This window comes from Littorina saxatilis, linkage group LG15 (genome assembly GCF_037325665.1).
Source record: "Littorina saxatilis isolate snail1 linkage group LG15, US_GU_Lsax_2.0, whole genome shotgun sequence".
In the NCBI taxonomy this organism is placed as follows: Eukaryota; Metazoa; Mollusca; class Gastropoda; order Littorinimorpha; family Littorinidae; genus Littorina; species Littorina saxatilis.
The window spans coordinates 34,204,719-34,217,395 of record NC_090259.1 but is presented as its reverse complement, the minus strand read 5'-3'; the positions used below and the strand labels follow the sequence as shown (position 1 = coordinate 34,217,395).

The following is a 12,677-nucleotide window of genomic DNA, read 5'->3' as shown; positions in this document are numbered from 1 at the left end:
ATGACGCTAAGCTATTCTTACATATTGGGCATTGCTAGTTTTGGTGGTGGCCTTGTCATTTACAAAATCACTATTGAATAAAGGAGTAAACAATATATGAGGAAGACGTTTTTGATGCAAATCATTTAGGAAAAAATTCTATGCCATACGAAAATTCTGCCTGACTAGTGATTGTTCAGGTGAGAATTGCCCATTCTGTATGAGATTTGGGTGGTGTTGCCTATTATGGGGTCACATAATCTGGGTGAAAGTGATCAAATTTAACCTTGAGAGTTATTTTACCAGTATATCGTGGATTTAGCATTAAGAAGAGCTTTGCGCTATGCTCAATTCTCAATGTTTTCATGAACTCTTATGAAACCTTTGTCCAGTGTGTAATAGATCAATTTCATCATGCATAGACTTTGTCTGACACTTTCAGTTCATTATATCATATCAGTGTAAATCGAAGTGTTCTTATTTTATTTATTCATATTTATTTGGTTTTCATCTGTCATGTCAGAAACATTTTGTTCATCTGCCTTGCGATTTGATGTCTTACGTCGCTGTCTTTTTCTGTGTCTCTTTTCTTCCGTCTTATAAAGATCATAGGACTGCTGGTATGTAACAGATAGGGCATGGTACACTTCAGTTTGTCTTTTCTTTTGTTGGTATGGAGAAGTGTTCACTTGTTTTCCCTGTTCGGTAGCCTCCACCCGCTACCTGCAAATGGTGTAGTTTTGTTAGTTATATGCACGGACATTTTTTCACTAGTTCCTCGTGAATTTTACATTTCGCTCGCTTGCGTCGTTTTGCAGTTTGGTTTCAGTGCTGTTGTGATTGTTGCTTTGTGACTTGGGCTTAATTTATTAGGAAGTTTTGTGTCTGAGATGAAGTTGGTTTGTTGATATGCTGCCTCATTTGAGTGATAGTAATGGATGCTAGTGTTGTCTGCATGCAGCGTTGACCCAAACACCATAGAACCAATGTTTACACTAGCAAGCCCAAGCTGTATGTTTTAAGTTGTGGTCGGAATGCATTCAAAGTGTTAGGCCCAAAAGTAAAACTAACCTGACAGCTTACAGCCTGTTTTAGGATGAAAGCTGCATGTACTGACACAACAACAAACTGGAAAGACAAGAAGTAACATGAAAATCACCTTTTAAAGGGGGATAAAAGAACATCTAGAACACAATTGTACAACTCACCACCCAGGGCAACAGGAAGAAATGAAGCACTTTTTCAACAGCAAGCAAATGTTGAGATGAGACAAAAACACAGACACACACACGCAGACATGGTTGTGCAGCAGTTTGCATTGACATATGTTCATTTGAATCGCCATGGAGTAGTATTGGAACTGAAATGGTTAAATGGTAGGAAGAGTTTTGTGTTTGACTAAATTACCAGTAGTGACTTTGTAGTTCTTGGGAAAACTTTTTCTTTGTGTATGTGAACATGTTTTCATATTTTTGTGGGATAGAGGTATTGCTTAGATAGGGAGGAGGATAGTGATTGGAACAATGGTTTCTCCTGACAGATTCAGACAGAACACTTGTGTTTAAGTGTGCTATGCTAATAATTGCACACATAACAGCTTTTACTAAGATCTACTTTAATTTTGCATTATAGCTGAATTCAAAGAAGAAAACGGCCATAACCTGTTTGATTTACTTGTGTCCTTTTCTGTTGCTGACGGAAAAGCTTGGCAGGTGGAAATACTCACTGTGCTTTTCATGTTTTGTTTTTAAGATACATTCCTTCTCTAATTAATGTAAAACCGCCGTGTACACTGCCCCAGATGTGTCCAGGCTTTTACACGATAAGAGCATCCTTCTACGTGGACACATACTCAAAATCAACTGCCTGCTTGCTTCGTGGGCACAGTGGCAATTGTTTTGCTCAAAACATTTTGATCATGACACCTATGTCAAGATGCGATATTAGTTCAGCACACCCAAAAATACCACTCTGCCCACTAAGATTGTTGAGGTATGACCACATTTTGGGATGCTTGTAATTCTATCCCGTGTAAAGACGTGGACAGATCTGTCAGGGTTTACATGACCATGCAGGAAAGTGTCTTATTAAAGAGTTATCAGACACGAGAGTTGTGCTGAAGGAATGTCGCCCGCCTTTCATCATGCTTACTCTCGGTTTTTTTTGTCTTCCACTGTCTTCTTCTGGTGGCTGTGTTTCTATAGGGCAAAGTAAGTATCACATTTTTCTTGCCTTCTTGTCTGTTCCCCGGAGTGTCTCCTCTTGCCTTTTTCTCATATATACATCTACTGCCCCGTGTCAGCTATTATTCCAGCCAGCGCTATATGGGTATTGGTAACTAATATTTGGTGTAGATTAGAAAAGGTGTCCAGTTTTTATTCCCAACCGGAAGTGTGAAAGTTAGAAAAAGGCTGGTTGTGCTTTGTTTAAGGTTTTGTTTTCCTTTTTGGGTTTATTTGATATTTTAATGCGGTGTGGATGTTTTGTCTTTTGTTTGTTTTGTTGTTTACTTATGTTTCCATAATATTATTTCATGAACTTCAGTACTTTCATGACATTTTATAACTCCAGATACTTATCATGGGTTTGACAATAACCTGGGTAGGAAAAAACCCACCTTCTTACAAAAAATTATTCTGATTTCTTTTTATGTTTAACGAGTAAGTTCAGCTTTTTCATAAAGAAGTGTTTTGTCAAATTGTGATTGTTTTTATTTTATTTTATTTTGTTGAAGATAAGCTTTGCTGTCACTGATAACAAGCACAACAATTAATTCCTTCAAGTCCTTATGGATTTTTTTCCCCTTGAATTGGTTTTATTTGAGAAGGAAGGTATTATTGGCCAATATTTTTCTGATTTTGCAGTCACATTGTATTTGTATCTTCATGATATCATTTGAGACATATTAGTTAAAAAATGAAGAAAAAGGTCTATTTCAGGTTTTTTTTCAATTTGAAGACATCTTGCTTGAGATAAGGAATGTTCTGTATGTATATCCATTCCCTGTTATCACATTGTCTCTTGATCTATTACAAAATTGCAACTAACAGATTAGTAATAACCAAAACAATTCTCAAAATTATGAGTCTTTCCTGCATTATGCGAAACCATTTTGAAACGTGGACAGATTATGGAAGTTTTAAACGTAGCCCTGTCAAAATTCAGAAGCCTGAACAAGGCTTTTGAGATGCAAATTGAGCCAAAACATTTAAGAAATGTTGAAAATATAGTTGCAGGGACTTTATAGTCAGCCCTCTTTGGTAAGTGGTCTCATCATTGTTCATAGTGTACAACAGTTTCACTCTTGTATGATGTTATAGATATTGTACAATTTTAGTTTGAGTCGAGTCCAGTACTATGTTTCAATGTTCACATTGTTAGATGAAAGAAACAGAAAGATGGAAAGCCCCCTCCCCCATCACCACCCCACCACCACCCCACCACCAAGGCAGTTTTATTTCAGGAAATAAGGGGTGAGGTTGGGATTCTGCAGACTGTGAGTTGAAAAAAAAAAGGGAGGGAGGGGGGGTCATTTATAACAGAATATCCTGAGGAAGCATGCTGGTTATTTCTGAAAAAAACGTATGTGTACTTTTTTTGATCTTTCTCAAAATAAGTACGTGCACATTTCTGGATATGTCTTTAGAAGAAAAAAAATTTAAATGTGTACATTTTTGAATACTTCTGTATATGGGTTGACAACACAACCTAAAGCCCAAAGTAACTCTTCAATACTCTCTGAGTTCTCTGATCTACAAAGGGTTGTGAGAAAGCATTATGGGGTAGAAATAGTCATACAAAACAAAATTCCTCGTTCCTTCCGTCTGTCACTTCATCTCTATCGTTATCTGTTGTGTGTACATGTACTAGCATCATTCTCATCATTGTCTTTCCTTTCCTGTTCTCAATGAAATTACAAACGTTCTAGAAGTGTGTAAATTAACAGCATCCTAAATTTACCTCCATGTGAACCGTGACCTAACATTTCCATCATCATTGTTTATGGCGTTGCATGTTTGTCTTCTAATTGTACCTTGTGTTAATTGTCCTCTTTTTCCTGTCTTTCCTCTAAACTGAACGTATCTTATGTTCCACAAGAAATTGTTGATGGCAAATGCATGTATAAATGAAGGACAACTTGACTCTAATGTTACATGTGTTCAGTTATGTATCTTTTTTGTTTAACAATTCTGAATTAAAAATTGAGGGGTTGAGGTGGGCACAGGAATGTTAAAAAAAATTTTGTCAAGGACTTGCATCTTCAGTGGAACTCCCCTTTTAGAACTGTACAGTTTAAGCCCTCCCCCGGCCATCAGATTGAAGATTTTCCTGGCTCTCCAATATAAGCACCCCCTCCTCTCCTTCCCTTTCAAGGTCTGATATTGTAGGATTTTGATGGTTTTAAAAGAGGGGTTCCACTGTTACTCATATTGGAGGGTCATTTGTGATTTCTCCTGATGGATTTTTTTCCTTCAAAAAAATGTGTCATCATGGAAATGTCTGCCACGCATGTGCATGTGAACGTGAACAGTGCATCAGATGTGAAGAAACTTTGACTTGTTACAATTGCATCTGTTTCTTTTGCAATTGAAACATCAGGTGTGCAGCTTTGTTCACCATGACTCGGATTGAATGCATCCCCTTTTCCCTTCCCAAGCCCTTTCAGGGATGGAAGAAAAACACAAATTTTTTTTTTAAAGACACTCATTCATCTCTTCTTAATTTTGCACTGATGCACTGCAAAAGTAGGCTGATTTTGTGTTGAAAATATGATAGAATTATGTGTGTGTTTAAGTATGTCTTAAAAGAGCAAGTGATTTTTGTGGGTCATGAACATGTAGAAATTAGTAGCCTTTAATTGTTACTTTGCATGTATGTTGCAAGTACACATCAGCAGAACCTGTTACACATTTTGATATCACTTGTTCAAATAGGCAAAATCTACCTGCTTTATTTCAGTCTTTGTGAAATTGGTGACCTTTTGTGTAGGTTTGTAATCTGCAGAGAAATGCTGCAGTATCTGTTGAAAGTAATATTGTGAAAGCAACAACAGAAATTGAATTCAGTTCAGGTTCTGTAGTTGTGTAGTTGTGAAAGATATGCGAAAGAAAATGTTGCACGCATAGTAGTAGTATCAGTATGAGTAGATAATATGGTACTGTACTAACATTTGTGGTTTGGGAAAAGTAATGATTGTGATCTCTTTTGGCATGTGGTTTCCTGTGCTGATTTTTGAAACACTCAGTTGATTTGAAAGTCAACTTGTGTGTTGATATCAGATGTACATGTATTGTTAAGTCTTAAGAATAACTAAACTGAGTGTGTTTTTTATTACTGTTTATAAGTGAGTTGTGTTTTCATCAATATGTTTGTATCATGATCTCCTAAAAACGATTCATTGTGTGGTGAATAGTGTATTTGCAGGCAAATAGAATTGTATGTTTGAGACTTAAAAAAAAAAGATTTTCCAACACTAAAGGGAATCATATCGATGTAGTTAATTTAATTTTTTGCCTATGTTTGCTTACTAACCGAAGCAACACTGCCGGGTATGTTGAGTGATACATTTTTGCACGGAGAATGGAAAACCCTTGGTTTTGACGTTTTGACATTTTCAGTGCTTGGTTCCAGTGATTGCCTTCCATGTTGATAATTTGACGTTGTAGTGTTTTGGTTGACTGTTGCCCCTAGTTGTACTCCTCCCAATCCTGTGTTAATAGAACTTCAACCATGAGCTGCAATGTTTTGTGAACTGTCCCTCGTATGTGCAATCCTGTGTTCATGCATCTAGAACTTTTGTTCATAAGCTGGAATGTTCTTGAACTGTCCCTGGTATGTTCATGCATCTAGAACTTTTGTTCATAAGCTGGAATGTTCTTGAACTGTCCCTCAGTCATATGCACAGAACCACTACCACTCCTCTGCTTTTCTGATTTCTTTTGTGAGAAATACAGTGTGGTACATTGTTTCATTGGCACTGTCGTTGATATTTCTGGTTCATTTTCTCCTGTTCTTTTCTCTCCTTGAAGTGGTAGGTGACAGTTATCTGATGGAATGATGGAACCATGAACAATTCTTCTCTTGTGGAAAATAAAAGGCTGTACAAAATTGTTAAAAAGTTTTAATGCAGATTTATTGAATAAGCAAACGAGTTTGAGGCAAAGGATCTTATTTGTGGTCTCCTGAACCGAAACATGGAAAGAAAACAATTGAAACAATTTAGTGAATGGATTGAACGACAAATTAACAAAAAGAGACAGATTTGCTTCTGGGTTTTGTTTTTGTTTTTGAAGTGGTTTCAGAACATCTCATCCTTTATGACAACAAAACAAGAGAAATTTAAGCAAAACATGCTTGCTGTAAACTTTTTTTTAGTGGCTATAATGCTTTTGGGAGTAATTTTAGTTCAGGAGCTTTGGTGAAATGCTTTTTGGGTTGATACGTTTTACTAGAGATAGTTTCCAGGGTCAGTATTGTTTTGTTTGTTTTTCTTCCTGAGACCTTCCTCTGTTGATGTCTTTTTCCTTGTTGTGAAAATTTGATGAGTGACAAGTTGTGCATTTATACTACGGTAGGTATTCCTAATGTGAAGCATGCAGAAGATTCTGTTTTCCAGAACGTTTTACAAAAAGAAATATGTTTGCATTGAGATATACAGTACATTGAATTTTTTGTTCATTTATTCTTTCTTTTTTTGTATCCTGGAAAATTTAAGAACAATAGTTGTGAAGTTAGTAATGAATAACTTTCTTAAAAAAAACCGATAGTTATTAAAATGCAGGTTTTCTGTTTGTGTAGCTAGTTGTATTTCAACTTGTACATTCAGTTTCAAAATTCAAAGTGTAGGAAATGCTTACAAAATTGAACAAAGCCACAGTTACAGATGTAAAGGGTTGGGTCTTTTTTCTGTTCAGTGAGTGTTTTGCATTGATAGAAAGAAGTCAAGCACCAGAGAATTCTATGAAAAATTACGGAGACAGCTTTCATAATGTTTACGCGACTCGGTTCCAAATATGGCAACTGTATGGCATGCTTGGTATTAGCAAATAGCAATAACATCTTTGTAGTGGGAGCTGCCTAATTAGCCACGGTAAGACACTCCAATCCAACATGTTCATTCATAACTTTGATACCTTCATACCCTCTTGGACTAAATTGCTCTTACTTTCAGAGATACTGTTGATGAGTGGTGCCTGCAGAATTGCTGCAGCTTTAAGCATTTTACCTGAAGCAACATATTTGTACTAACAGGTGTGCTTTTTACCTGTGTTGTCAGGTGGATGATCAGAAGGAAGATTTCAGTGACTTGCCGCCCAACCAGAGGCGGCGAAAACTGCAGCAAAAGATAGACGCCATCAAGAAAGAGCTGGCCAAAGAACAGGCAGAAAGGTGAAGTAATGAAAATGAAAATAACTGAATTAACATGACCCCATATGACCTCATCATATTTTGGCTATTTTCTTGGGAATTTGTTTCTCAAGAAGCTTGTAGCTGAATCATTCCTACCCATATCTACTATTTGGGGTGATTGTCATGTGAGTTCAACTTCAGTGACATGCTTTGTGCAAGCTATATCTAGGGCTGTGAGCAACGAGATTGGAAGTTTTGTAAGAACTTGAAGAAGTAAACAACCAGCCAGAGAAACACTGTGCTGTTGTGTGCAGGGATGTTGCTACAAATTCATACCTATAGGACAAATGTCCTGAGTTCTTCAGCATCAATAGGACATTTGACCGCTTTCAGAAAGTGTAATAGGACATTATGAATTTGCGCCAAACAGCTTATAACACATTCCATGGAATTGTTCCAAAGTCATGTGCCCACGCACACACACACACACACACATACACACACACACACACACACACACACACACACACACACACACACACACACACACACACACACGCGCGCGCGCGCTGTAGAACACACACATAATATAGTAAATACATCAACACAGTGTGCGTATAATGTTGTATTTGTTTAGTTTCAAAGAAACCACAAAAAAGAAACCAACATGGAGAACTTCAGAGCTCTTACTTTGATTACAAACTGCATGATTTGGATAAAAGTTGAAAAACAAAATGATCGGTTTGATCTAATGCTGATCTTTTGCAGGCTTTAGTTTTTTTTCAGCGGCATAATTCAGTGCTTCGTCTCGTATCGAAAACAAAAGCAGACGACAAATTTGGAGTTGGAGTTGTCTCTCGTACTCCTGTAGCATGCACTGATCTAAAAATAATCCACTATTTTTAGATCAGTGCGCTGCACTGAGACGGTTATACCCAAACGGCGCATAACGCAAACGGTTCGGGAATTCCCGACAAAAGAAAAGATCCGCACGCGGCACTGGCAACTTCAGTGTCAGCTGAACATGAGAGCGTTCGGTCTTTTAGAAGATTTGTATCTTGAAATGAAAATTAACAAATATCGCGCTGTCCGAAGGAATGGAGTACATATCGGACAATGACCACGCTCAGGCTAAAACGATAGGACATCTGACCGACATGCGGCAATGTGAATCGGAGATTTGGGGATTTTCATCGTTATATGTCCGATGTCCGACGCCTAACGACATCCCTGTGTGTGCTTCACTTTTTCCCCCGTTAGTGTGTTCATTGTTGTTGAGAGAGACATGAGTCCAAAGTTTGGAACATTTGTTGTTTTGTAGTCTGGCTAGCGATGGGAAAGGTGTCCATATTAATGCTTGGTTCTCTGACAGTGATAATCAAGTTTCGCTTATGGACCAAAGTAATGCGTCTTGAAATTTGGCATTTCAGCCTCATAGCTGGAAATCGCAAATCTTTCAAAGATACAGGAGACCGAGGAGATAAGTGTTCAGAGTTGTGTAGCTATATTGAAAACTGATTAGCTCTGCAAATAGCATTTGTTTGTTTGCTTTTGTTAGGGTAAGGGTGTTTTTTTCTTACAGGATTGGTGAAAGGGAAAGTTGAGATATATACAAGATTAAATATTAGTCTGAAACACGCACTTGCACACACACACACACACACACACTTTCATTACAACCACAAGGACTTAAGAGCCACTTATTATGGGGGCCAGGAGGCCCCCATTGGGCGGGGATGTAGCTCAGTTGGTAGCGCGCTGGATTTGTATCCAGTTGGCCGCTGTCAGCGTGAGTTCGTCCCCATGTTCGGCGAGAAATTTATTTCTCAGAGTCAACTTTGTGTGCAGACTCTCCTCGGTGTCCGAACACCCCCGTGTGTACACGCAAGCACAAGACCAAGTGCGCACGAAAAAGATCCTGTAATCCATGTCAGAGTTCGGTGGGTTATAGAAACACGAAAATACCCAGCATGCTTCCTCCGAAAGCGACATATGGCTGCCTAAATGGCGGGGTAAAAACGGTCATACACTTAAAATTCCACTCGTGCAAAAAAATCACGAGTGTACGTGGGAGTTTCAGCCCACGAATGCAGAAGAAGAAGAAGAAGGAGGCCCCCATTTATCCGGATAGTTTTGATGGGGGCCATGGGCAGCGCCATTTTGTTGTAAAATACGTCATCAGTTTGTGTACACAGGAAGTTGTGACATCCGTCACCCTATGGGAGGTGTGAAGGCAAAATTGTTCAACAAAAACATCATAGGTCGAACTGTGCAGGGTCAACCGCAACAAACTCAAACCATTCATAGTGAACTGCATCTGAGTGACTTATATACCGACATTTTTGAGTCACTTGAGAAAAAGTGACTCTATGTAATCGGTCAGTGTTAGTCTGTCCGGCCGGCCGGCCGGCCGTCCGGCCGTCCGGCCGTCCGTAGACACCACCTTAACGTTGGACTTTTCTCGGAAACTATCAAAGCGATCGGGCTCATATTTTGTTTAGTCGTGACCTCCAATGACCTCTACACTTTAACGATGGTTTCTTTGACCTTTTTCAAGGTCACAGGTCAGCGTCAAAGGAAAAATTAGACATTTTATATCTTTGACAAAGTTCATCGGATGTGATTGAAACTTTGTAGGATTATTCTTTACATCAAAGTATTTACATCTGTAGCCTTTTACGAACGTTATCAGAAAAACAAGGGAGATAACTAGCCTTTTCTGTTCGGCAACACACAACTTAACGTTGGGCTTTTCTCGGAAACTATAAAAGTGACCGGGCTCAAATTTTATGTGAACGTGACTCCCAGTGACCTCTACACTTTGACGTCTGCTTTGGTGACCTTTGACCTTTTTCAAGGTCACAGGTATGTCTTGAAGGAAAAATTGCCTCATATAATATTCAGAACTGCGAAAGTGACTCGATCGAGCGTTTGCTCTTCTTGTTATTTCTTATTTTCAGCACAGGTGTAGGAAAAAATCATGAACCAAAATGTTATTTATTTTCTAATTTAACATTTGTTTTACAAATGTGACCATGGTCTTTCAAGCATACAGTGACATTAAACATTGTTATGTTAAAAAAAAGAAAAAAGAAAAAAAGCTTTTGTGCACAAATCAGAAAATACATTGTGGCAGGTTTCACAGTATTGTGTTCAGCAATTTACTATTTACACACTCAAATTCTACAAAATAAATGTTGGCACACAATTCAAAGGACATGTTTTTCCAACAAAGTGAGTTTGTTACAACTAAAAACAGTAATTTTTTTTATAGTCCTGGTCCTTATTTATATCTAAAAACCAGGCGCAAAGCGGCATACCCTGAAAACGCAAAAAAAGCAATACGGTCATCCTATGCATGCATATAGCTCATATAGCCAAAACCGTTGAAGATAGAAAGACATTTATTGAACAAAAAATATGCCCCACATCATTCTTAACAAGTTTTGTTCTTGTATGTATATCAAAATATTGATTCTCAAATGAATGGTTTGAAAAAATACGACTTCCGGCAGACCTAGACCGTTTTGAAGGAAAAAACCGTCTTTTTTTTCAAACCATTCCATGGCCATCAATATTTTCATATACATGTAAGACCAAAACGTGTTAAGACTGGTGTTGTGCATCTAGTTTGTTCAATAAATGTCTTTCTATCTTCAATGGTTTTGGCTAGATGAGGTAACAAGAGAAGGATATGGGCATTGGAATTACGTCAACATTTCGAGCATTGTCACAGATGAAACATTTACTGCAGGGTGCTCCTGATTAACAAACCGAGCAAAACTGAAAATTATTGAAGAGAAGACATGTCTGAACAGTTTATAAAGAGACAAGTTTGCAATCATTTGTAAACACCATTATTGTATGGAGGAGTAACTGTTCCCCTACCCCCTAAGAAGGTATTTCTGTCCGTCAACCACGTGAGCGATCGCCACAAATCGAGGCATTGCTCGCATTTCAGTTTGGACACACCGGCTGATTGCAAATGCACAGTACGTGTTTCGACACTGAAACGTGACGATTGAGCGTCAAAATAGTTTCTTAAAACAGTCGAAAATGGAGTTAAATGTGACTTCAACACTCAGTGGCGATCGCTAGAGTGGCGATTGTTACTAGACGGACACTAGAAAACCTCAGAAAATGTAATTACTTTGCGATTTTTTTAACTGAAAAACTGTTGCGGTCTTTTTCTGTCGAGCGCGAGCGTGAACGTAAAACAACGTGAGGTCACTTCCTCCCCAAACGGTTAGTTTTTGAATGAAAAGAAAAATGTGGTGATCGTTACATTGTTTAGACGGACTGGATCGCAACTTTGAAACTCGGGTCACCGTGCGTCGATCAAGGGCAAATTGACCTCGGCAACATTATAACTCACTTCAAGGGTGCACAAACTTGTATTTACAGTATACAAAATTAGGTAAACTTGTGTTTTTGTCCTGTGAAATCACAATTAGTTTCGATGCTCTTGATATCGCTATGCGGACGGACAGATCCGAATCCCCATACATTTTTTTTGCGGAGCTAGTATAAGTTAGAATTTGTGTTATGGATATCGATTGTTGTTGAAAAACAATCATTTCAATGTGTTCTGGCACTCTCAACCACCACAGCATTGATACTTGTGCATGTGTGTGTTGGAATTTAGTTCTTTGTTTAGTGATGCTGTGGCAAAAGTAAATTCATCCGTCCGTATTTTGACGATCGCCACCATTCACACGCACATAAATAAACACATTATCAAAAATTTCAACTTTTATTTTCAAAAAAGTATTTAAACAACTAGTTTGCATGTTAATACAACAAATACAGCAGATTCTCACAGATATGGATTTAAAAGACTAAGCAAATCTGAGACTATCAAAATGGCCTAATACCATGAAACCTGCCTTGTACATTTTACCTACAGGCCAAACAGTGTCTGTGGCTAAGCCCGACCCAGCAAATTGTCAAGAACAGGCGCTTGCATTTGGATGTGTTCAATGATAGTAGGTTTGGTTGTGATCAATCAGAATAATGTAGGAATAAAAATGTATGACAGTTTGGTATGATGACATGTAATTCACATATGCTGAAATATAATATTATACATCATATAATATTATTATGGCTGTTGCCATGACCATGAAGCCCAACAAAGGTTTAATGTTATGTAATTCAAAATACCAAAATCAAGCACCTATTACGGATTTTGCGCGTGAAGATTGAGGCCTTCGTAAACGTTCAACGTTGGCCAATAATGATTTTAACAATGTTGTGTCGTTTTTTATTATGTTTTATTTTGTTGATCAATTGATAAATATGTCTTCCCAACATATTACAAATCAAACAGAAATAAAGTCTTAGAGAAC

General features: G+C 37.9%; 1 protein-coding gene across 4 annotated transcripts in view; it reads left to right on the top strand.

Annotated features, from left to right (window-relative positions):
- Positions 1-12,677, top strand: part of LOC138949169 (formin-binding protein 1-like) — a 78,914-nt gene that overhangs the window by 46,503 nt on the left and 19,734 nt on the right. For 2 of the 4 annotated variants that reach the window (XM_070320940.1, XM_070320938.1), the window contains exons 10-11: positions 585-599; positions 7,256-7,368. In XM_070320940.1, coding sequence (XP_070177041.1) covers positions 585-599; positions 7,256-7,368 — 128 coding nt within the window. The remainder of the gene's footprint in view (positions 1-584; positions 600-7,255; positions 7,369-12,677) is intronic. The other 2 variants (XM_070320941.1, XM_070320939.1) reach the window with 1 other exon arrangement.